We start from the raw sequence: 25,145 nt of genomic DNA, 5'->3' as shown, positions 1-25,145 counted from the left end.
AACAAATTTAGGGATGCTTCTGAAGGCTTGGGATCGCGATATATTTAGAAGTTCATAGTGGTGAAAAGTTATAAAGTTGGTCTCTAAGAGGTCTTAGGCTTTTACTAAATCTCCACTGAAATGCCCATCTGAATGGTCAGTTTATACAAAATCACCTGAGCCTGTCCTGTGTTCCTGAGTTCTTAAGGAACTCATCGTTCCTAATGTAGCTATTAAGCTGTCAGAAGCAGAAGCCTTTGGTGACGACAGTGTAGAGAATGTTGGCAGAGCGTAGGAATGCTTCTAAGAACTCTTCCTGTGTTGTCAGATTGAGAGGCTGGTTTAAACTGGCTTTTAACTGAAATGATGTTTTAAGCAGAGCTCGGTCCTTAGGAATTCTTTGTTGTTGTCCCCGGCTAAATGATGGATTGACTCTAATTGAAATGTGTTTTTTAAAAAATTGAATTATTTTAAATAAAAACCCAGTTTCCAGCAAGTGTTAGAGGTGTCTTCACCTCGATTGCATTGTATTGTCTAACCTTGGTTCACACTGATAGTTGTCCACCTCTGACTTTGTTTAGTCTTAGAGTTTGTATGTGACTGAAATGAGCGAGCGGCAGGAGCTGATGCTTGAGATAGGACTGACCTTGGACAAAACCGCTCATTTGAATGGGGACAGTGATATTTTTGTTGCCTTTCCGTAGTCCCCTTCTTCACATCTCTGATGGAACTGTGCCCCTCTGGCCGTTGCTGACTGTCTCAGAACACATATATCCCCACAAGTCCTTTACATTCAAAATTTTTAGGATTTCCCCCCCACTCCCTCCAAGCAAGCTAGCAGTCAGCTGGCTAGATGGTCAGAACTAGGGTATTTTATTGACATAATAGCCAAGCAGACTCATGGTTGGGTAAATGGGGGAATTTTCTTGAGTGTGAGGGCCCATTTGAGGAGATCTCTTAGTCCAAGAGAGTTCTCAGTCCTCCTTTGAATCATGTCATGTGTTACTCATGCTTGGGTTTGGATTGGGAAAGTAGGTTGACTAGCACTTTTGACCCTGATAGTGCAAAAAGGCCACGTCTAGTCAAAATAACTCCATTTCCGCCATGGGGCCTCTCCTAATGCAAAAGCATTTGTAAAGCCTTACGCCCATGTTTTTCACGGTCTGGCCTCTTTTACTATAAATACCACAATCACAAAGAGGGACCAAAGGCACATAGATAATTCCCTTGTATCAGGTAGGATCTACTGGGGAGGAGGGGGAGGACTGTAATCCTTCATTTTGGGATGATTCCCGGTGTACAGCTTCTCCACAGAAAATGGGCTCTCATAGTCCCTTAGGATGATCTAGTATAGCAAATGGTCTTTAAGTTTTATTTGAGATAGTGACCACATAAAAGGGGAGCAGACACTTTTATTATAATTTTATTTGAAACTTTTGTATTTCTGTATAATATACGTACAGAACAGTTCACAAATCATTAGCAGTAACTCAGTGAACTAACAACACCCAGGCCAAGAAGTAGAACATTATAAGAACTCTAGAAGCCCTGGGGGAGGGAGGCACGTTTCAGTGGGTGACAGATAGATAGTAGTCATTAGGTGACATCCTATGAAATTACTGATATTTGACCATTTTTAATCTCAAAAAAAAGTTTCATGTGGTTCAGCTGTATAAAGTAGTTAAGTGAGTGAGTCATTTTGTGATGAATCTGAAATAAATTCATCTCTCCTTAAACCTTGTTCACGTTCATCCCATTTACACGGGGCAGAGGGCGGGGTGGGGGAGTTAGGGAAATGAAATACGGCAACCCGGCCATGATATCTTATATAGGCCATCTTCCTTCCTGTTAGAGGTCAATATGGTTTTATCCCTCAAGGAGTATTTTCTTATCCTCAGGTATCTAGTTTGGCATGTCAAATAATACCACTTTTATTACTTTTGTTCTTGAAATGATTCCAGATCACTAAATTTCTCTGTGCTGAAGTCTTTATTTTCAGCCCCAATTTTTCTCCTACATATTTTTATTCTCTTTTAGATCTCTACCCCTGAGGTCTATAAATGAGTAAGAATAAAGGAAAAAAATATGACCATGTTAAAGTATAGCAGTGTAGGAATTATAGAGTATTTTGGAGATTATAAGAATCTTTATGGAGTCTTTGGGGATTTTCTGTTTGTTTCTCTTGTTTTTTGGTGTGTTTTTAACCTGTCCTACTTAGGTCATATTATCATATTCACCCAAATGTTCTCCAGATGAAATTCCAAGGTTCTCTCCTAAATATTTTAAAATGTGAGAGACCTAAAAAAAACCCAGCAACAACTATCAAATTTCATAGGAAGTTAGAAAGTCCAGAGAGATGCTAACGTTCATTTGGTAACTGGACCACCTATTAATAGTTGGTGAAATATTGTTTGTTCCTAGGGCAATTCAGAAGACCTAGAACTTGGGATAAACATTAGGCATTGGCCTATAAACATTTTTACATTTTGCAACCTCCACCCATGCTTCAGTTTATGTTACTAAAATAGCTCTAGTGTAAATAACTGAGGAGGTCTTGAAGTTAATAGGATAATTTCTGATTTCCCATAAACAGTGCTTTTCAGCCCCAGTTTCACACTGATGCGCATGTTGTTAGCACGTGCCCCCGGGACAGCAGCTTTTCAGCTTTGCTCCCTCATTCCCTTCATTTCTCATGGGCTCTTGCCTCCCCATGGTGTCACTCCGAAAATAGTCCTGCAACCCCAAGGTCAAGGCTTCCAATTTCCCCCATTGGCCCCACCCACCCCAACCACACATCAGAAACAATTTGGTGTTAGTCTACCAACGAACTTCTTCATTTTTAGGAATGAGAATCTTCTCGCACAAATGTATGCTCTTGATGGGGAGAGTAGACCCTCTACCTATTTCTCTGCTTGCCCTACGATCTTAATCCTCATGAGAGTACTATAAACCTTGACCTTGTCAGAGCTGTATTGATGCCAGCCTCCTGAATATCTTGAAATGTGTTTGGAACCAAAGAATTATGACATTGAAGCTGGGTTTGGAGTGCACTGGGTCTGGAGGGAGGTGAGGGAATCTCCAAATATTGCTGTGGTTAGGTTCAGATTTTGAGTCATGCAAACCTGATTTTGCAGTATATTGTGGTACCTTTTAATCCATCAAATATGTGGGAAGCTTTCATTTTATTCTATATTTGTCCCTTTTAATTTTCTTGGTGTTTTTCTTCCCTCCTCCTGGGTGTAACGTTTTCACGCACAGATGTCTCCTCGCTCTGCCCGGCGACGTTGGTCCATACAAGCAATTAACGACTTCCCGGTACTGTGCGCTGTGCAAATGCTCTCCTTGACTAATCCTGTCTGCCCAAAGGCCCAAGAATAAAATGCCACCTGCCTGGCTTTGAGGAACCTGAATGACAGGCTGGCTGGTTTTCAGGACCAGCACAATAAATTTTTCACTCTTGGGAGTCAAGTGCCGAGGGCTTCCTCTTTTTTTCATCCAGTTTCAAATGGATGAGTACTGGTATCATTAAGGATTGTGAATGGACTTCTTTGAAAATGAAGCCAAACCCTGGGTTTCTTGGAAAGAACCCCATCTGTAAGCCTTTAGCTCACCTGATTTCATTTGGAGTATTTGTATAATTTCCTGGAGCTTTCAAAAGCCTACCTTTGGCATGGGGTGAAGCAGAGGAAGATATAAGAGGCTTCCACCATTTTGTCTCTCTGTTTTTATCGTCTTAGTCTAGTTCAAAGAGGGAAGTGCTCACCTGCTTCATTGGCATGATGCATAAGCTAGTTTTTAATCCTTCGGGAACTCTCTGGAACAAATTTTTTCCTTACCATCAGTATTTTGCATTGCAACAAAACCTCTGCTGTGGACATCTCTCTTCCTTTTCTTTCCTTCTTACTCATTCCTATTGGCCATCCCCCTCTTCTGTCTTCCTCTCCCACCCCCTCCATGTTTCAGTAGTGCCAAGGTGGCCTCAGGCTGTGTAGGGCAGCCTTGTGGCTTTTGTGTAAATTTCACTGGGTCTACAAAATATTTAGGGGAACAGTCCTATAGCCTTTTCATATCAAAACCAGTTGAAATCAGGAGCCCTGATTCTCAGGTGCCACTGCTGCCGACAACTTGGAGGCGGAGCCGCCAACGTGGCCACCTTTCCTCCAAAAGCCTGTCCCAGCCAACCCGACTGTGGAATTTCCACTGATTTTCCAGAAGTCTCTGCTCCTGCTGCTATTGAAATAGGAACTCATTTTGACTCACTGCCCACTCTGCTGATTATGCATTGTTGGTGGGGTTGCTGCGAAGCAGTTGGTGGCTTATTCTTGGGCTGTTTTTACATTTAACCCATTTATTGGCATTGATGTCGCCTCCGGTTGTAGCAGTAACACTGGTGGTACAGTCGCAAGCTGGCTATATTGGTTGTCATTCAGTGCTATTCGCACCAATGCCTCCCCCCCTCCCCCGGTCCTTTCCTCCCTGTCCTCTTTCCTATGATCCCATGAACGCCTTCTTGGTATGTTCAGAGGAGCATCCCGGTGCTCATCATGTGATAATTGTCTGTCTTGTTGTGTCTCTCTTCCCTCAATCCCTGCTTATGAAATCTGTGGGGAAGGGGGCATTTTCTACTGATGGGGCATTGAGAAGACCTAAGAGAAGTGCGGGGCCCTTGGCCTCCCACAGCTACCGATCCTTGCACAGAAAAGTATCCAGATGTAAGCCCGTCAGAGTGGGACTGCGGCAGCGCAGGAGGCTTAAGGGGCTTTCGTGCCAAAGTGCCCTCCCCTCCCCTGGAAAGTTCAGCCCCATGTCAGCCTCGTGTGTCATCAGCTGACAGTTGCACAGACGAGAGATTCCTAAAATCGCCAGCAAGATGGAAGGGAAGAAGAAGTCTCGGGGAGGAGCAGATGGGATGGGAACCCTTTCTTGCTGCAGGAAAGTTGTCCGTGCTCGTTAGGAAGCAGCAAGGACCCGTGGCCCAACCTCTTATTTGAGACTGAGCATGTCTTCATTTAGGCAGCCTTGTTATAATTGCATCCCCAGAATATTTGGCCACTAGACTGAGTACCGAGGGACCCTCTAGGCTGAAGGGGAAATAGTTCATACCTAAAACCACCAACCAATAAATAGAAAACACAAAACTTTTCTGACCCCTTATAGATTTCGATAATGTTTTGCAGTTATTCCTCGCTGGATTCGATGACTGAGTAGCGCTGTCCCACAATTGCCTTACAGTTTGATTCTTGGTGGCAGCTCTGGTGAGGGAGATCCAGTGGTGGCGAACCTCCTTCTGTTACAGGCTCAAAGGCAGCTTCGTGAGTTTCCACAAAACGTCATCTCTACATCAGAGAAACACCTAGAAGCCTGGTGTCTCCAGAAGTTGACAAGGAAGTTCCAGGAAATACAGACTGTGATTTCTATCATTCAGTGAAGGATAATGGCAGCAAGTGGTCCAAGACCACTGTCTTTTCCTTTTCTCCCAGTACTTTTTGATGACTCCCATGGGTTGGTTTCCGCCAGTCTCCATAACCAGGGACGGCAGACGGGCAGGGGCAAAGCATCTCTTTGGACTCACTTCTCTTCTCTCTGAACGTGCCCGCCCTTAACGCATCCCAAAAGGAGACTAAACAGACTGAGGCTGCGGCTCTGGAGCCTGGCCTGAAATACAGCATCTGGGCCAGCCTGTTGTGCTCCACGTGAAGCCAGTAGCTTTGGCCACCGCGTGTCTCGGCCAGTGTTCAAAGTGCTGCTCTGGCTCAGCGGAACGTGCTCGTGGTACTTGGCGGAGAAGTGAAATGAGAAGTAATCGTAGAGGCTGGTGTGTCGGGGAGGCCTCACTGCAGTCAGATGTTGATCTCCTCACATGCAGAAGTGATTCCATTTAAAAATGGACCACACTGCTTACGTATTAACAGGTAGCTTCGGCTTAGGGCTTTTTTTTTTTCTTTTTTAATCCGAAATCCTGCGCTCAAAAACGAGTTAACAGGTATGGGCTTAGCAGCCTGACAGCCTGTGTTCAAATCCCGGCTCTGCATGGCCTCACATCCTCGTTTGTGAGGTGGAGGCAACGCCCGCTCTGCCGGAGAGCCGTGTGACGCCCACACTCGCGGAGGGTGAACGGCCCAAAGCAGCAGCTGATGTTCGTAATGACAGACACATCTTTTAGTCCTGTGTCAAACATTTACACGCTTGGACTGTGTCAAGGGCATCTCTCACTGCCCGTGTCCTGGCTGCTCCACAGCCGTTTGGAGTTAAGGCTGTGGGGAAAATAGGACACTTGCTCATGATTTTCCACGTCCGTTATCCGGGTCCCTGTGCTCAAGTATTCTTGACATTCCAAAGTGATCGCTTTCAGAAATAACTCAAGTCCGCGAGGAAAAACATGTTTAAATGAGCTGGTCTGCATGCAAAGGAACCAGTTTGGGCACACGGACCTTAGTATTTTGCTTTCATTAGGTTCGCTTCAAAAGGCCAGAAATTGAGGTTTGCAGTGTGGTCTGAGAGCTAGTAGACCCCATCCCTCGTGAGGCCTCCTTTTATTTCCACTGTTGAGTTAAATGGAGCTACATTGAAGTGCTCAACTGTCCAAGTGCTGCTCGTTTTCTCTTTGTAATAAGGAGCCAGAGTGTCTGCCTGGAACAGTATTTGAGAAGCCTCCCACCCAACCCAGAAAACCCGTGAGGTGGATCATATTCCATTCCAAGTGGAATCTTCTTACTGTAGGTCTTTTCTTTTATTTCTTTCCTACTTTTTCAACCCAGTCCCCTAAGTCTCATCTGAGATGACCAATTATGGGAGACCTACTCCGGTGTTGTTTCCTGGGATTTTTAAACTCCTGGAAACCTGGATGAAAAAGTCTGTGTACTTACACCCTCCCTGTTCAGTTAACCACACTGTGCTGTTCCCGTCACTGCCCTGTAGATGTACACGAAATTGCCCTCCCTAAAACCGGTCACATCGAAGTATCTCATGCATGTGTGACGACCTCCGTCTTGTGTCAGTTAACATTGCCTGCCTCCAGCCCATGCTGACAGGTTGTTTGCTCTTTAGCACCTTCTCCCCTTACTTGCATCCACATCATGTTATTTGTGGCTAAAAGACTAGTGTTTTCATGAATATATACATAATTCTTTAGAAAATAGCCAGGGCTGGTAGAGAACTGAAGGGCTGCTATGCAGTAATCGATGAGGCTTCCTGATGTATTGGTAAATAGCAATGTGTACGAATAAAGAACACGTGGTAACTAAATTACTTCCAACGATCAAATGGCTTAAGGTCCCAAATTGATAATGTAGCAATATATATTTACAAATTATGATAAATAATTCAGAGACTTCAGCTAAACTTCGTTTACCGGCCGTGAACCAAGTCCAGGTGTCCTGGATCTAAGAGGTTCCGTACACTTACTGAGCCAATAGGAAGTTACCTGCATTGGGCACCTTTGGGGATTAGAGGGGACATCACTGGTCAGAAGCAACTAAATGCAGACCGTGACTAAGGAATGGAAGAGTGATTGTATAAAAATCACTTGTGGAAAATGAATTATTTGTGAGTAATCTAAGTAATGATTTAATCTAAATTCCCGTGGGCTTATAGACGTTCATAATCGTTGCGTATTTTTTAATTGCACGTTTTCAGTTCACACTCTCACCTTTTCATTGTGCCCTTATTAATCTTGCAAGATTGGAACGGACCTCATCCTAAGACAGTTACCAGTGAGCACAGAGAGCGACATGAGACTAAACTCACAGCCAGTGAGTAGCTCAGCCAGGGTCACGGTGAGCCAGCCGTGCCGTAATAAGACCAACACCTTGGTTTTCTGACTCCAGTGTGCAGACTCTTTCGCTAGCAACTTTGTTAATTAATAAGTATGTCACTTCCCCCCTGAGTTGAGTCACTCTGGTGGCCCCCTTTTTTAACTTCAGCAATAAAATGAGATAGAATATTGCTCCCTTGGCTGGTTGTCATTTTGAATGTACCAGATGAGGCTACACTGATAATTCTCCTTTTCCAGGACATCTCTCGTTTCCCACATACAGGCTCCTTTGTAGGTGAGGCTCTGGGGAGACAGGACAGTTGCTCATGATCATCCACATCCATTACCCAGGTCCCTCTGCTCAGCTATTTTTGACATTCTAAAATGATCACTTTTAGAAATAATTCAAATCTGCTAGGAAAAACCTGGTAATTCTCTTGAGCTGCTATGTTTCTGTGTCTGCCTGCCACAGATTAAGGTTTGCAGAGCCCACACCGCTGTGTGTGAATTAAATTCTCAGCAAATCCTGTTAAAGCTGTCTGAGAAGAAGAAAACCTTTGGTTAGTTTCAAGCAAGAACTTTGAATCTAAGGCTGATCCCAACCTTGAAAGTTGCTCTTCCCCCACATTTTTGTGGTCTTTACTAACTTATTTACCTGCTGTTCTTTCTTTCTTTCTTTCTTTCTTTCTTTCTTTCTTTCTTTCTTTCTTTCTTTCTTTCTTTCTTTCTTCTTGTTTTTTGGGGGTTTTTTTGTTGTTGTTTTTTTTAATTCTAAATTCAAGGCGTCTGTTTTTGGGCACCTGCAGAATGTATGTAGCATTGCGATAGGGTGCTTATTTTCCTGTTAGGATTTTGGACCAAGAGCTCAATGCCCTTTGCCATCCTTTTATTTCCTACAGATGCTGATTCATATAATTGTGGGCATGATGTAATGCAAAGCCTCTGCAAATAACCAATGACCCAACTCTGATGTGCTCTGCAACCGTAGGTTTCCATTCTTCCAAGTCCCTATTAGTTATATCTCGTCATCTCCCCCAGAAATCCAGGAGATGGAAAAGCAAGCGTGAGGGATCGGACTCCGGCAATCGACCCATCAAGGCTGCTGGGAAGGTTATCATCCAGGACACTGCGTGCCTTCTTCCTGTTCACAAGTCACTGGGAGAACTGTACATGTAAGCACGCCCTGCTTATCACAGTCATCACAATCAAAGTTGTGTTCGTTTGCTTGTTTTTAAGTATCGGAACCCTTTCTTCAAAAGCAGTTTTAGAAGACCGGTGTACCAGCTTTCTATTGCTGCATAAGGAGGTACCAGAAACTTAGCGGCTTCAAACAACATACATTTATTGTCTCAGTTTCTATGGGTCAGGAGTCTGAGCATGGCCTAGCTAGGTCCTTGCTCAGATCTCACCAGGCTGAAATCTGGAGGTGGCCAGGTGGTGGTCTTATCCAATGTTCAGAGTCCTCTTCCAAGTTCATTCAGGTGTTTAGCAGAATTCAGTTCCTTGAAGCCATAGAACTTGATGGTTTTCATCTTCTCTGAGACCAGGAGAGGACGCCTCACCTTCTTTCTAAGGTCTCACCTGATTAGGTCAGGCCCACCTAAGATAATCTCCCTTTTGACGCATTCAAAGTGGACTGATTAATAACCGAATCTTGGGTGTCATAGCCCATCAACATCCACTGGTCTCACCCACGATTAAAGGCACGGGATATCATAGAAGATGTGTAGAGCAGGAGGCAGAAATCTTGGGAACGGCCTCAGAATTCTCCTTTCTGTGCCAGTATGCAAAACAGTTAAAAGCAGAGCCATTTTGCTTGAAGAGAGTTGGGAGGCTAGTAGCAGGCATACAGAGGCTGGCCTGTGGCCACTCTTTTTCTCGAACCTGCATACATAGCAAAAAGTTTATTTTGTAACATATACACAGCACACCACTCTTTGTGTTAGACACCTCAGTGTTACATGTATTTAAATCCATTTTTATTCAACCCTGAAGCCTGGGGAAATCCGTAGAAGGGCTGGTTGCCAAATTGACATTTGAGGCTGTCCTCCTGTCCTGACTTTAGAGAGGTGAGCAATTTCACCTTCCCCAGGCGGGAACCCACGGCCTCATATGAGCTGTAGGTAAGCTTTTTCTCCATATCATGTAGCAAGGGAAAAGCAGAAGGCCCACACAGATAAGACATTTTGGGTGACAACTGAAGAGGCACCTTTTTGTCTGTCTGTTAGTCTGGGGGTAATTGGTTCAGGAAGTTAGACTAAAAAAAAACTTCTTAACTCTTTTTTTAAATTTCAGATTGAATGTGAATGATATTCAAGAAACATGTCAGAAGAATGCCACTTCGGCCTTGCTCGTAGGAAGGAAGGACCTTGTCCAGGTATTGTGCATCCCTTCTGATGGCAATCTGGATTTTCCTTTTTGAGCAGGTTGTTGTCACTGTATGGTTGTGGTTTAATGACATTTCAAGCGGGGCCTCCTATTTTGTAATCCCTCTCCCATTTTCTTTGATAAACATCAGGGCAAGAGCAGCTTTTTAAATCCTTTGGGTATTTTTCTCATTAGTGCTTAGTTGAGAATATCCTAAAGCTCACATACTGAGAATTTTTTATTACATTTCTTTTCTGTTCTGGTACCATGGTGATTGTTATACATCTAAATGTGGGTATCTACAAAATGGGTACCCTTGCCATTTGCGCCCTTAATTCCGTTTTGTTGGGGTTTTTATACTTTTAAAAATGCTTTGTTTCATAAAAAGTTTACCAAAGCATTCCTTTAGGTGGAAACATGTTTCCGTTTTAAAATACGACGTAAAATAAAATATGATGTAATAGAGCAAAAATGTTAATTCTCTTCATCCTTGCAGGAACACATCAGTATATTAAAGTGAGCTGCTCCTATTTTTCTTAATAGCTTTATCGAGATATAGTCCATATATCATGCGATTCACTCATTTAAAACGTACCGTTTAGTGGCTTTTAGTATATTCACAGTTTTGCAACCATGATCACAAGGGTTTCAGAACACTGCCGTAGGGGCGCCTGGGTGGCTTAGTCGGTTAAGGTCCGACTTTGGCTCAGGTCACGATCTCATGGTTTCTTGAGTTTGAGCCCCATATCGGGGGGGCTCTTTGCTGTCAGCACAGAACACACTTCAAATCCTCTGTCCTCCTTTCTCTGCCCCTCCCCCACTCTCTCTCTTTCAAAAATAAATAAACATTAAAGAAAAAATTTTGAAAAAAAAAAAAAAGAACTAGAACACTGCCATAAACCACCCTACTTGGCTGTGTCTCCTGTCAGTCCCCTCTTCCCCACCCAGGCCTGGGCAACCACTAGTCCGCTCTGTCTCTCCTGTGCCCTTTATTCTGTATTGTGAGCGTGTGATTGGGCAGTGAAACCCCTCTCAGCTCAGTTTTTCCCTCATAACTCTCCCACTGGCCCAGAGCTAAGGCCTTCCCATGATTTTTATCTGATTAAAAAATCCTTAAGATTTCCTTTTGTCTTCTCATAAACACTGTCCGGTCTCCACCCCCCAAACCCTTTTAAGTGAGGTTGAGGGTCCTAGATTGAATCTGCTTCTCTAAGGACTTAGCCATCTCAGGGTCTGTGTACGCTAAAAAGGCACAAGAAAGGAGTAGAAACATTGTGGAATTTATCCCGGGAGGTGAAGGTCCAACTCTGCTCCTCATGGAATAGCCCTGGGTAAAGTATTTCGGACTCGCTCAGCCTCTGTGTGTCTTTGTAAAATGAAAACCGGAAGGTTAATTGCATCATAGGATCGGTGAGGTTAGCAGATGCAGTCAGTCCTAAGGCACACCCACGGTTCGTGTTATGAAAAATCATTCTCTGCGAAAAAACTACTTCCTAAGGTATTTTTGTTTTATTTTGTGGAAGTTTTCAGTATTTTTCTGGGAGTTGATTTGGAAGGTCAGGCTAGTCTGCGTGAACTTGAAAGACCCTTCCCTTGGGTTCAGACAGACCCGGGTTTAAACCTAGGCTCTCACTTTTTTTGTCGTGTGATCCGAGGTAGCCACCTAATCTTTCTGAGCCTCAATTTCCTCGACCTGAGGCAAAGTCAGATGCTTAACCAACCTCAAGTTTCTTGCCTGAATCAGTACTTGTGTGCATTAAGTACACTGGTACCACTTAATTTATTACTTATTTTTTTATTTATTTTGGTGAAAAAATTTAGATTTAGCCAGCTGAACTCAGTTTTGTTGGCAATCCCAATTTTGTTGGCAACGTCCAAAGCATCATAGTCGGGAGCCAAACATATGCTTTCTTTTCTCCGTCGGGGCTGATCAGAGTGTTGACCTTGGCCACATCTTTGTCATAGAGCTTCTTCACAGCCTGTTTGATCGGTGCTTGTTGGCCTTGACATCCACAATGAACACAAGTCTGTTGTTGTCTCCTATTTTCTTCATGGCTGATGCTGGTAGTCGGGGTGGGGGTGGGGTGGGAACTTGATGGTGGCATAGCTTGTTTGTGTCAAGCTTGTTTCTCCTGGGGGTGCTCTTTCGAGGATATTTGGGCTGCCTTTGGAGGCACAGTGTCTTGGGCCATCGGAATGTAGGTGATGTGCGGATCTTCTTCCGTGACCGTGGACGCCTTTCAGCACTGCTTTCTTGGCCTTCAAAGCCTTTGATTTGGCTTCAGCTTTGGGAGGGGCAGAGGCTTCTTTTTCCACTTTTGGTGCCATCTTCATGAAAGGGCTAATTTAATTGCTTTATTACGTATCTGATGTATTTCTCTACCTGTTTTCCAGTATTTTTATTTGCTTCTTTTTTCTTATAGATTCTTTGACTAAAGTCTAAATTTCCTTCCTTTCAGGTTTCTCAGAGTCTAGTACAGGGTTTTCCAGTCCCTGGTCGTACAATGATGTATTGCTACTAAGAAGAAAGATTTCCCAAAAGTAGTATTCCTCTTAAGGAGGCTCTTAATATTAAGCATGTGCTAAATCTTGGATTTAATAGACACTTAATGGACATTCGTTTTGGCTTGATGACCCCAAGCCCTGTGAGATTTCAGGTTTGGTGATGTTCCTCAGATTTGATGTCAACAAAAAGAAAACCTATTTTGTCCTGGCCTATTTTTCTTTAGCTTTGTGAGTATACTAAAACTTCTGTAATGAAAGCAACATAGCTTCCTGTTACTTGGGCAAAGGACAGTTCTGCAGTGTGATACAGAATTCTATTTTTTTACCTCTGCCTGTTCACTAATGAAGCAGCAGCAGAAGTCACATGAGTTCGTGGTTAAATAGTCAACCCATTGAAGTTAATGCACAGTGTCATTCCTCTGAAGTATACTTAATAAAAGGCTTTTAAAATATTTATTTATTTATTAATTTTTGAGAGAGAGAGAGAGAGCATGTGCGTGTGCTTGTGCACGAGTGGGGGAGGGGCAGAGAGCGAGGGAGCCAGAGAATCCCAAGCAGGCTCCAAGCTGGCAGCACTGAGCCTGACGTGGGGCCCAAACCCACAAACACTCAGGAACACTCACAAATCATGAGATCAAGACCTGAGCTGAAATCAAGTGTCTGACTTAACTGACTGGGCCACCCAAGTGATCCTGCTTGATAGAAGTTTTTAAGACTAGTGTTTCTTGAGCGGTGCAGTCCCCTGAGCATCTTGTTAAAATGCGAATTTTGAGTCAGTATGTCTGGAATGGGGCCTGATATTCCCAGGTTTTACTGCCCTCAGAGCAGCAAGGCTTTAGGATAGGTGGGGTTCTTTCATGCTTCCTGGTCCTCTCGTCCCCAGTCTGACTTTGAATGTTTCTCTTTGATCTGTCCAGGTTTGGTCGCTGGCTACAGTTGCTACAGATCTTTGCCTTGGCCCGAAGTCTGACCCAGATTTGGAAACGCCCTGGGCTCGACATCCATTCGGGCGACAGCTGCTGGAATCCTTGTAGGTTTAGAGAGCTAAAAGGGAGGAAACGAGTGATGTAAATTTTAGGTCTGTACACACTTTTCATTGTTATCATCGAAGAAGTCTGAAGAACGGGAGGAAGAAGTGAGATCTTTCCCGTTAGTGCTATAATAATTTCTGTGCAGAACTAACTTCTTATAACAGAAGGAACTATACAGTTTTTGTCATTTACGACAAAGATTGGAGACTCATGCGTCCTTTAGAGATTTGTGCTTTAGTCTATAAGTAACATCAGTCTGAATAGAAGAATTTGAACTCTTCAGATGGTAAATATCTTGGGTGCTGTAGAGCTTTGCCCCCAAGAGCGGAGACTCTAATGCCACATTGGCTTACACATTTTCCAAGGGCAATGATGTTTTCACCCTATTAGGCAATTTATGGCAACACTGAATTTGTGTTTGATTGTTGCATTGGGATGTGGCAAGCTGGAAATACAATGTGCAAAATGATTTACCAGATAAAACCACTTGAACCTTCATAACAGTTTGGCTCAGGTCTGGATAGAAAGACAGAGAAGCTCTAATTCCTCTGGTGGAGGATTTCTTTACTTACTTGTTGAGGCCAGACCTCGGACCTGTCCTCAAGCTTCAGTTGCCTCATGGTCATGCAGGGAGGATAACAGTTGTTCTGTCCACATCACAGAAGGCTCAAATAAGATAGTATGAAAACACCTTAAGAAATGTTAGACATTACTTGGTAGGAAAGTATCAATATCATTCTATCACAAAGGCCACGTTGCCCCGATCCCTACCTCACATCCTAGCATAGTAGTCCTAAAAGGAGCAAAGAGGATGTGAGTACCTAAAAGGTAAAAATATTCCTTGTTGTTCTTATTTAATAGCTCATGCTCATAATTCCACCTTTGAGTCTGTCTCCAGCTCGCCATACAGTGGTGGTTGTACGGTGTTCTCAGCACCTTCACGCAGCTTTTGGTTCCACGAGTGAAGTGTGTAGAGACCCCCAGAAAACAGTGGGATTCTTCTTGGAGTTGGAGAGACTGAGAGCACATGCATGGCCTCATTCAGATGTTAGTTTAGTCCCCTTAGTTCTTGGAGAAGCTACATTCAAGTCTGAGCCATGCCTGGATGCCAACCAGAAACTTTTGAATGGGTTACCCGGGTCATTTGTAATACTTGGATATATTCTTTTCTAAAACAAATTTAGCCAGATTCTAATCAAGCAGCTAGATCTGTAGAAAACCCTGGTTCCCGACAGGGGTTTGTGAGGCAGAATTAAGAACCTTCCCTCTCATCCCTATGGCAGCAACCTGCCATAAACTGTGATAGTTATCCTTCCTCTGTCTCTTCTCTTGACTTTTTTTCTGTCATCTTCTTCCAGGTTGGCTCATTACTGCCGACTCCGGGATGTCCAGACACTGGCCATGCTGTGCAGTGTGTTTGAAGCCCAGTCTCGGCCTCAGGGAATACCAAACCCCTTCGGACCCTTTCCCGGCCGGTCCTCTAACCTCGTGGTGTCCCACAGCCGATATGTAAGCTTGTGGCCTTCTGCTCTGTGTCTGACTTCTCCGAGAGGGAAGCATTCACAGGGCAGCGTGTTCTGACGCCGCGCCTGTCTGTCCTTCAGCCTAGCTTTACTTCCTCGGGCTCCTGCTCCAGCATGTCGGACCCAGGGCTCAACACTGGTGGCTGGAACATAGGTTGGTATGGAGCTGACTTGGCCACACTGGATTTCTAGTGCTCTGAAGCTGTGTGTGAGTCGTTGATGTGTAAACTTCGGTTGATGGATATGCTCCATTTTTTCCTTGTTTCTCATTTCTCTTCCAATTTCCTATGATGGGGATGCTGTAGTCAGCAAGGCCTGGGCTTTCATGTTTGAACAGGCCAGTTTCCGGTCTGCCTGTGTGCCTTGCTGGGTTGCTTTTCAACATAGAACTTTGTGAAACTGACAGTGGGACTTCTTTGTGCTCACCCCGTAAACCCAACCCTCATCCTTTCTCCTTCATGGCACCCCCCCCCCCCCGCCCCCGTCATCTGCGATTTCTGTTATCCGCCTCTTCCCACGCACTGTTTTCAACATGGAGAAGTAAAGATGAGCCTGATTCTGGCTGGCCATAAAGACCTATTTAATGAATAAGTGTATTTGTGGTTTACGGATTTTTGCAATTTCTTTTTAAATTTTTTCAACGTTTTTTATTTATTTTTGGGACAGAGAGAGACAGAGCATGAACGGGGGAGGGGCAGAGAGAGAGGGAGACACAGAATCGGAAGCAGGCTCCAGGCTCCGAGCCATCAGCCTAGAGCCTGACGCGGGGCTCGAACTCACGGACCGCAAGATCGTGACCTGGCTGAAGTCGGACGCTTAACCGACTGCGCCACCCAGGCGCCCCTGCAATTTCTTTTTAAAAATCATCTTAGTTTTCTTGAGGGTGCCTGGGCGGCTCGGTCAATTAAGCACCCGACTCTTGATCTCACTTCAGGTCTTCATCTTGGGGTTGTGAGTTCAATCCCTGCATTGGCTCCATGCTGGGCATGAAGCCTATTTAAGTAAATACATAAAAATTACCTTAATTTTCTGGATTATAAAAGTCATACCTGCCCAGTGAAGAAAAACAAAAAGTATTAGAGAAGAAAATAATCACCAGTGAACCTCCACCTAGAAACAATGTCTGTTAACATTCCAGAACATTTTTTCCCAATCTGTATGTGTGGGTGTGGGGGTGGGGGGGGGGGGAGGGGGGGGTCATTCTATATATACCATTTTGCGTTCTGGTTTTAACTGGATCATGAGCATTTTCTCATGTCATTTAAAAAGTCTGTATGAGTCATGACTGCTTTATCCAATGTTCCGTATCACTACACCATAATTTGCTGCTTGAACATTATGTGTATACTTAATTATCTGGTCACCTGAGCAGTAAATACCTAGACAAAAAGGCAAGGCTGAGAAGGAGTTCTGTTCAGTTATATTTCTCAGCATCTTCCAGGGACTAAATTGGGCGCATTCTGCATTATGAGGGTGTTCAGGCCCTTTCCATGCCTTCTCTGATTTCCCTTTTTCCTTCCCATTTGATTTTCTTCAGCGGGAAGGGAGGCAGAACATGTATCTTCACCTTGGGGAGAGTCTTCTCCAGAAGAAATCCGCTTTGGGAGTCTTACCTACAGTGATCCTCGTGAGCGAGAACGTGACCAGCATGATAAAAATAAAAGGTAACGACCTTCCTGGGCGAGAGCTGCAATTTCATAATGCTTAGATTCTCCAAAATTAGGACTCTTGCCTTAAGAAAGGCATATTGAGTTCATTTGGTATCGAGCTTGTTTTTTCTTAAAGGAACTGACAGGAAATCTTTTGAGTTTTATCCAGGCTTCTGGACCCTGCCAATACCCAGCAATTTGATGACTTTAAGAAATGCTATGGAGAAATCCTCTATCGCTGGGGGCTGAGAGAGAAACGAGCTGAGGTGCTGAAGTTTGTCTCCTGTCCTCCTGATCCTCACAAAGGGATCGGTGAATATCAATTTCTTTCTTTTCCTGTCACTGTCTGAAAGGTCCCATAATTTAGTTTGTCTGTAATGTAAGACTTGGAGTGAAGTGTTTTAGCTTCTCACTTTCAAGCTGCCAAAAACCCCTGCCTTTCATGACAAGCGTAAATTTCTCTTCTAAATAGAAGTAGTTCTGTGTGTGGTACTCAGATAGTGATTTGAACGAGGGGTACTTATCCATATATTCCCCTATTGTATATCAAGCACATTCTTCCCCTTCTGGAGTTCACAGACAAGCAGGGAGCAAAATTAAGTAGTTATAAGTGGTGATCCGTGTTTATGAGCAAACAAAACGGATGTTGGTGCAGGGAGGGAGAATTTTAGGTAAGGTGTTGCAGTGGACTGGGAAGGCCTTTCTGAGGGGCTGAGGTCTGAGGGGTGAGAAGGAGCCATCCGTGAGGAGAGCAGTAGATATAAACAAGTGAAGGAAGGCAGTGGCTAGAACACAATGAGCAAGAAGAGGGGTACCAGGTCAGACTGTAGGATAATTAGGGACTTGTAAGTCAGGGTACAGCGTTGGGCTTGTATTCTGAGTCCAGTGGTAAGCGTCCAAGGTATTCAGAGGTAAGTGACATGCTCTCATTTTTATTTTAAGAGAATCACTGGCTGTTAAACGAAGAAAGGATTGGAGGAGGGCAGGGGTGAAAGTCCGAAGATCTCCGGTCTAATGTCAGGCTGTGTCAATAGAGGTAGAGATAGAGGGATTAAAAATACATTTTAGAGGGAGACTTACCATAATACACTAACAAATTGGATGTCGGATTGCGGGGAAGAGACAGAGCTTATTAGGTAATTTCTGGGTTTCTAGCTTGAGCAACTGGGTAGGTGCTGGTGCCCAAATTAAGACAGAAAATTAGGAGCCCTGTTAGGGGCCGGAGATGTGTATGAGATGCCAGACCTTTCAGTCCCATATGTGGCCAGATGTGTGTCTGGAGCTCAAAGGGGAGCCTGGGGCTAGAACTAGGAGTCTGGGAACCTCCGTCATGTAGGCGGTCCTGAAGCTGTGATAGTGGGTACCTTGCCCTGGGCCTGGGGGTGGGGAGGGGGGAGGCCCGGTGGGGCAGGGGGAAGAATACAGGGAGAGCGAGTGCCCACCTACTCCGGGCCGTGAGAGGAACCAGCCCTTGCACTGGCGTCTAGAGGAAGAACCAGAGACAAACTTAGAATGAGACACCAGTGAGTTTTGAGGAAAAGCAAGACCGTGACCTGAAAGGAGCCAAGAAAAGAGATAGGTTTTATTTTTTTTTTTAATTTTTTTCAACGTTTTTTATTTATTTTTGGGACAGAGAGAGACAGAGCATGAACGGGGGAGGGGCAGAGAGAGAGGGAGACACAGAATCGGAAACAGGCTCCAGGCTCCGAGCCATCAGCCCAGAGCCTGACGCGGGGCTCGAACTCACGGACCGCGAGATCGTGACCTGGCTGAAGTCGGACGCTTAACCGACTGCGCCACCCAGGCGCCCCAAGAGATAGGTTTTAAAGGGTGACGTGGAAGACTGCCAGAGAGGGTGGTTTGAACACACATGGATTTCCTCTCTCCCCCGGATGCCCCAGAGCATCTATCCAGAGCTTTCCTGAAAAGGCATAACCGTGTACGGGGAACAGTGTTGGCAATAGCATTTGGGGTCAGGGAGGCAGATAGGTTAGTGGTAGCTGATTTTGTAGGGCCTGAACGGACAGGTGGAAAAACAGTACCACACGTCACAGAACCACCTGCCCCAACGATGGCTCAGGATTTAGTTATGCCCAGTACTTCTGGAAGTGGCATGAAGGTAAGAGTAAGCACAGTATTGTTTGATGTCCTTTTTAGGCCAGACCCCTGCCCCTAGTTTGCAGAGCAGGTTATTACCCTTTCTCTAGCACTATAGAAAATTGGAAATATTCGTTCTCCAGAGAAGGCAGACACCTTTCCACATTGAAAGGGCCCACCAATGGGGCGCCTGGGTGGCTCAGTCGGTTAAGCATCCGACTTCGGCTCAGGTCATGATCTCGCAGTCTGTGAGTTCGAGCCCCCGTGTCGGGCTCTGTGCTGACAGCTCAGAGCCTGGAGTCTGTTTCACATTCTTAGTCTCCCTCTCTGTCTGACCCTCCCCCATTCATGCCCTGTCTCTCTCTGTCTTAAAAATAAATAAACGTTAAAAAAAAATTTTTTTTAATGTAAAAAAAAAAAAAAAAAAGAAGGGGCTCACCAAGCATTTAGTGTAGTGAATGAAGAAAGACCCAGGATAAAGAGCATACCCTGGGAGCTTCCAGAGAGGGAAAGCAGGATAAGGAAAATGGATGGCACCACACTTCTCAGGAGCAGTGAACTAGATACTGGAAAGGAGAGGACAATGAATGCATCAGTGCCTTCAGAATTCTCCAGAAAATGGTTTCTCACCTGGAATTCTACCCAAATTATCAGTCACGTGTGAAAGTAAACCTTCACCCTCTCCAAGAAGGAGATTCAGTCTAAGAAAGCAGGGAGTCGGGATGATGTTAAAGGGAGATCCACATGGCCAACCCAGAGACAGATCCAGTTTGGGGCTTCAGGAGCATTGTCTCCAAGAAGAGAAAGTTAGAAAAATATCTAATGGATTTCAGTGTCTGATATATTTATAGAGATTCAGATATTTGATAGAGGGTTCGCAGGTGAATTATGCTAAGCCAGCTAAGCAAATGAAAACAACAAGACGGTTACTAACTCTGAGAAAAACCAAATGTGCAGGAAAGGAAAAGTCATCATGGTTATGTGGCTCGGCTTGATTGATGTTCACCTAGGTAGATGGTGGGACGGGATATATGAGTGGATGGTGGGATTGAGGAGTAGAAGAAGCTGCCAGGTGAAAGTTGAGGTAATGCTTCAGTGTGGAAGTTAAGAATTGGCTTCATAAATGTGGTGTTTGAGAATAGGAAGGTAGAAACAGAAGAAAAAGTTAAATGAGTTGGAAGGTTTTCCTCCTGAGAGTGAGGGGCAAGGGAGGTGAAAGGGAATGTTGGTTTTGTTAATAAGATGTCTAGCATTATTTGACTCTTTAAGTTGTATGTATATAGTTTCAATTAAAAAACCCAAACAGGGCGCACCTGGCTGGCTCATTCGGCTGAGCATGTGACTCTTGATCTCAGGGTTGTGAGTTCAAGCCCCTTGTTGGGTGTAGAAATTACTTAAAATCTAAAAAACAAACCAGAGTAATACATAGATCTGCATATTGAAGGATTATTTTAATATGGATTATTTTGGTGTATGTACTTGAGGAAATGCAAAGATGCAAAATGCTATTTGGATAATATATTTTTCAGAGCATATAAATGCATGAAAGTTTATCAGAGAGAGGATTGCAGGCCTAGAGCAGTTTGTCTTGTAGAATTAGTTTTCAGGAAAATCTATGAGTCACAGAGACAGGTAACTGGTATATTGCACTCTTACTGACATCTACCATGAGAAGCATCATGCCAGGTTCTGTTGGCCGTACGAGGAAATCCAGGGGGTGGTTTGGTGGGGATGGGCGGGGGTTAACAAGAAGCCTGTAATCCAATCAGAGAAGTAAAACAGGAACACAAGACTCACAAAGACTCAGATGATCTTGAAGAATGAATAATATGTTCTAATACCTTTACAAAGAGCACTGCAAGATTTCAGAGGGAGGGGGTCATGAAAACAGACTCACAGACAAAAGCATTTAAATATTTTCATTTTTATTATTTGGAAGAATTGGACTGTTCATATATAGCAAACAGATATTGAGAGAAAAATGCTACAAGGTCACCAGGGCTACGTACAGTTAGGCTCCAAATTGCTGGAAAACCAGCACTTTCCCCTTGGCCTAATCACATCGGCAAGGGTCATCCGATATCAGCAGTGAATTTTAGGAATAAGATTGTTGTCATTTAGGGAGTTAGATTTATAGAAAGAGGCAAAGCTTCACCTATTTTGAAGGAGTACTGCTGGGCAGAATATTCTTTTGAAAAGCCATCTCCATCATAAGATGGGTTTTGATTTTGTTGTTTTCCGCTATGGCGTGTGGTGCTTGGTCACAGTGATGGCAGAGCAAGGTGTTTGCTTTGCTTTGTCAGCCCCGCCTCCCAGATCTTGCGCCAGAGGCGTGCATCTGCCCACCTCAATTTTGTTCAGCAATTTTTATTTAGCTTATTAATTAATTTATGTCTTATTTTATTTGACTTCCATTTATTAATTTAGCGTCTTATTTTTTTGGCTGGTTTTATTTACACTTGTGTAATTGATGTTCATGACACAACTCTTCCCTATGAGGGGCCATATGACACTAAGCCTCCGGAGCTGGCTTCTGCCTGAGGGCTTCATAGAGCCTCGGAAATCGCAATTTCATCGTTTATGTGCCAGACGTGTTTTTATTGTCCTTATTAGTTTGTCTCTTAGGAACCAAGAATGATCCGTTTCACCTCTGCCACGTTTCCCCTGCAAAGCCTACACCTGTGGTTGTATGCTTCCTTCCCTGAGATCCCCAGGTTTGTCAGTTTTCCTATAAAAGATACCTGACAGCTTCCCGATCACAAACAAACTCTACAGCCCTTTGCATATCCAAATGTGGTGACACTTAGCGCGAACCCCACCAGCATGGCCCAGAAGTGTGCACACCCTTCTCAGTAATGGCCAGTCCATCATGTGTAACAGTAAGAGGCAAGAGAGAAATACTAAAACTATACTTAGTGACGTAGTGTTTCTGTATTTTCTCTCTTTGTGAATTTGTATCCACTTAGAAATTGTTCACATCCACCCCCCCACACACAAATGATTCATTAATTAACTAAATGAAATGTTAGTTCAGAGCCTTAATAAGGATTTTTAGAAATTATACTTAAACTGACTTACTGTGAAGAAACACAGTTACCGATGACATTGAGTTTTTCAGGGAGATGACATTTTAGTAATTTTACCCGGATAGGTATGGAGGATAATTAAGTTTACATTTACAGTTATCTCAAATGTCAAAGAACAACCCTTTTTTATTTTGTGTCTTATTATTTTATTTTTTAATAATTTTTTTAAGTTTATTTATTTATTTTGACAGAGACAGAGAGCACAAGCAGGGGAGCGTAGAGAGAGGGAGAGAGAGAGAGAATCGCAAGCAGGCTTGCAGGGTCAGCAAGCCCGACGTGGGGCTCAAACTCCTGAAACTGCGAGATCATGACCTGAGCCCAAATCAAGAGTTGGACGCTTAACCGACTGAGCCACCCAGGCGCCCCAAGAACAACCTTTTTTTTTTTTAAAGCCATACTATAATTCACTATGTTGAACATGCACTTTTTGCATTCTCATAATCTTTAAAGGTTGAATCTTATCAAACCAATAAAACTACTAAAGGAAATATAAGAAATTTAAACTAATTAGGCTTTTCACAAGAACATAAACCAAAGTCTTACCTGACATAAACAGTCAGGCTTAGAGGGACAAGACATGGCTGTTTTTAACCAAGATCACCAAACCACTCTAATCTGTCTCACAATTGACCTGAACCAGGACTATCATAAAATCTTTCCTTAGTTACCATGTATTTTAGAAGTCTTTAGTGGTACATTTTTGTGACCACCTGCCGTCACGAAGCAGAGGGAACTGGCTCTGGCGAAAGGAAGGCTCCTTCCTGTGTTGTAGGAGGTAGAAGGAGTAGAAGAACAGGTAGGGAGATGCAAAGGTTTGGTGGCTGGAGATGAAGGCTTCTCTTTTCTCAAGGCAGAGGGGAAGCCGGCAGGTGAGGGGAGCAGGGTGTGTGCGAGGAGTGCGCGGGCTGCTGCGGAGGCCGGAAGTGCCGTCTGGGGAATGGCAGAGGAGCCCCCCCTCCAGCCCGCCCCCCGCACTGGGAGTCTTTGGTGGATTTAGTGGGAAGTGCATCTTGACGGTGGGCCTTCCCTCACTAGTGCTCGTGGAGTCGGCAGCTCCACCGGGGCCGGAGGTTCTTCCGGGCGGTACCGTGGAGGGAGAGGTGGGGATACTTGCAAGCAAGTGATTGGGAGGTTGGTTCGCGTCACTCAGACTGGCCCCGGGGGAAGGTGACGCCAGAAAGGGTGAAGGCTGTACATGACAGGTGAGGACCTGCGAGGCCACGTGGGCGGAGGGTCGGGGGGGTGGGTTTTGAAGGCACCAGGGATGGTGCCAAGAACCGGGACTGAAGGAAGAGTGAGAACCAGAAGAGAAGTCCTGAGGGAACGGGGGTGTGTCCAGGGTGCCACAGGTGAGAACAGAGAAGAGGAGACAAGGGTGGCGAAGCCAGGCGGTGTTTCCTCAAGAGGAAAGGTGACCGTCTGGGGGCAGTAATGGGGCGCGGGCCTGCCGCTCCTGCCCTGGCGCTCTTCAGGAATCGAGACCAAGGTGGCCTTTGCTCCAGAGGTTGGCAGAGGTGGCAGGCTACAGGCAGGGCCGGGCGATGAGGGCACCGTCCCGGGAGAGAGCGCAGCCGGTGGGGAGGTTTGCTCCCAAGCTGGCCCGCTGGAAGCGGCCCAGGCAGACGGGAGGACGGTACTGGCCGCCCAGACTCGGGGTCATGCCTGAGGTAGACTAGGATGTGCAGGTGAGGGGGTTGGCCCTCGGGGTCTCTTCCGGGAGGCCGGGGGCCAGCTGTCAGGTGGTCCTGACCGCAGTGTCCTGACCCGGCTCCTCTCGTGCCACTTGGTCATTGGTGGGCAGGTAGGGAAGACGGCGTGAGACTGGTCAGCCGTTGCTGGGGGTCACTGAGTCCTTCGCTTCTGTCAACAAACGATCGGTGGCCACCTCCACGAGCCAGGCCCGCGCAGCCACTGGTGTAGGAGAGAATGAGGCGTAGCTACCTCCTGGGCTTTTCACCCGAGGCCCCTGGCCACCAGGCGTCTGGCACGCTGTCCACCTGCACCCCGCCGGCAGGGACGGCAGCTTCTCTTTGTCAGACTTAGTGAGATTGTGGACGAAGAGCTGCTGTTGAAGAAAAGGGAGCACCACGGCTGTGATAGAATCCCGTAGAGTCCTCCAGCGAATACGTCGTTCTCACAGTGCCGTGTCCCTCTGTGGAACTAACTTACCGTGTCTCTTGTTCTGGCCATCCCCACCCGTTCGCAGAGTTTGGCGTGTACTGCAGCCACTGTCGGAGCGAGGTCCGTGGCACGCAGTGTGCCATCTGCAAAGGCTTCACATTCCAGTGTGCCATCTGCCACGTGGCGGTGCGCGGCTCGTCCAACTTCTGCCTGACCTGCGGGCACGGTGGGCACACCAGCCACATGATGGAGTGGTTTCGGACCCAGGAGGTGTGTCCCACCGGGTGTGGATGCCACTGCCTGCTTGAGAGCACATTCTGAACTTACAGACCTTGGGAGTTGTCACAAATCCCGGAGGACCCTGCAAACGCTGGACGGCAAGTTCTCCGCCAGGAGAGAGGCTCCAGAAGCCATTCCCAGCTAGACTGGGGCACGTTCCCCTCAGAGACTGCCACAGCCCCAGCCGCTCATGAGCTTTTGTTTCTCTTCTGTGTGGCTGTTGATGGCAGGGATGTCACCGGGCAGGAGGAGAACAGATGTGCAGAGCCGCGTAGCCAGGTGGAAATTTCCTTGCAGAAAAGCACCTGGCTCCAGAGCCATGTTTACCTTTAAGGTGTTAACCATAAACCACTGAGCAGCATCCTTTCTGATGCCGTTTCAGACCACGGTGGGATGCAAAGGACGGTCTCCTGAGCCGAAGGACGATGGACATTAACTTAGTTGACAAGTGGGCCTCTGATGTAAATTGGTACATTTAACGGACTGATGGGTAGTGGCCTTTTAAAAATGCTAAATTATAAATATATGATGTACTTAAAGAGTCTAAAGGTGTCTCTTTTGTTTGTTATTTCTCTTCAAGCTGATCTTCCTTGGCTAATAACATTCAGGTAATTGTTTGGGAAAAAAAGATTGAATAATGTTTCATTTTTTAATTTTTATTTTTAAAAATTTTTAATGTTTTGTTTATTCTTGAGAGAGAGACAGAGCCTGAGCAAGGGAGGGACACAGAATCCAAAGCAGGCTCCAGGCTCTGA

General features: G+C 45.2%; 1 protein-coding gene across 8 annotated transcripts in view; it reads left to right on the top strand.

Annotated features, from left to right (window-relative positions):
• Positions 1 to 24,938, top strand: part of WDR59 (WD repeat domain 59) — an 86,350-nt gene extending 61,412 nt beyond the window's left edge. For 6 of the 8 annotated variants that reach the window (XM_058708811.1, XM_058708817.1, XM_058708815.1 and 3 more), the window contains 9 exons: positions 3,238 to 3,294; positions 8,771 to 8,904; positions 10,028 to 10,109; positions 13,522 to 13,634; positions 14,994 to 15,144; positions 15,240 to 15,312; positions 16,696 to 16,822; positions 16,977 to 17,119; positions 24,197 to 24,938. In XM_058708811.1, the coding sequence (XP_058564794.1) occupies positions 3,238 to 3,294; positions 8,771 to 8,904; positions 10,028 to 10,109; positions 13,522 to 13,634; positions 14,994 to 15,144; positions 15,240 to 15,312; positions 16,696 to 16,822; positions 16,977 to 17,119; positions 24,197 to 24,432 (1,116 nt within the window). In that variant the 3' untranslated portion in view covers positions 24,433 to 24,938. Of the gene's footprint in view, positions 1 to 3,237; positions 3,295 to 8,770; positions 8,905 to 10,027; positions 10,110 to 13,521; positions 13,635 to 14,993; positions 15,145 to 15,239; positions 15,313 to 16,695; positions 16,823 to 16,976; positions 17,120 to 23,791 lie in introns of all 8 variants that reach the window. The other 2 variants (XM_058708813.1, XM_058708812.1) reach the window with 2 other exon arrangements.
• The last annotated feature ends 207 nt before the right edge of the window (positions 24,939 to 25,145 follow it).

The sequence above is a fragment of the Neofelis nebulosa genome, chromosome 17, assembly GCF_028018385.1.
Source record: "Neofelis nebulosa isolate mNeoNeb1 chromosome 17, mNeoNeb1.pri, whole genome shotgun sequence".
NCBI classification, from domain to species: domain Eukaryota; kingdom Metazoa; phylum Chordata; class Mammalia; order Carnivora; family Felidae; genus Neofelis; species Neofelis nebulosa.
Note: the sequence above shows the minus strand (reverse complement) of the source record. Positions and strands in the feature narration are given on the sequence as shown.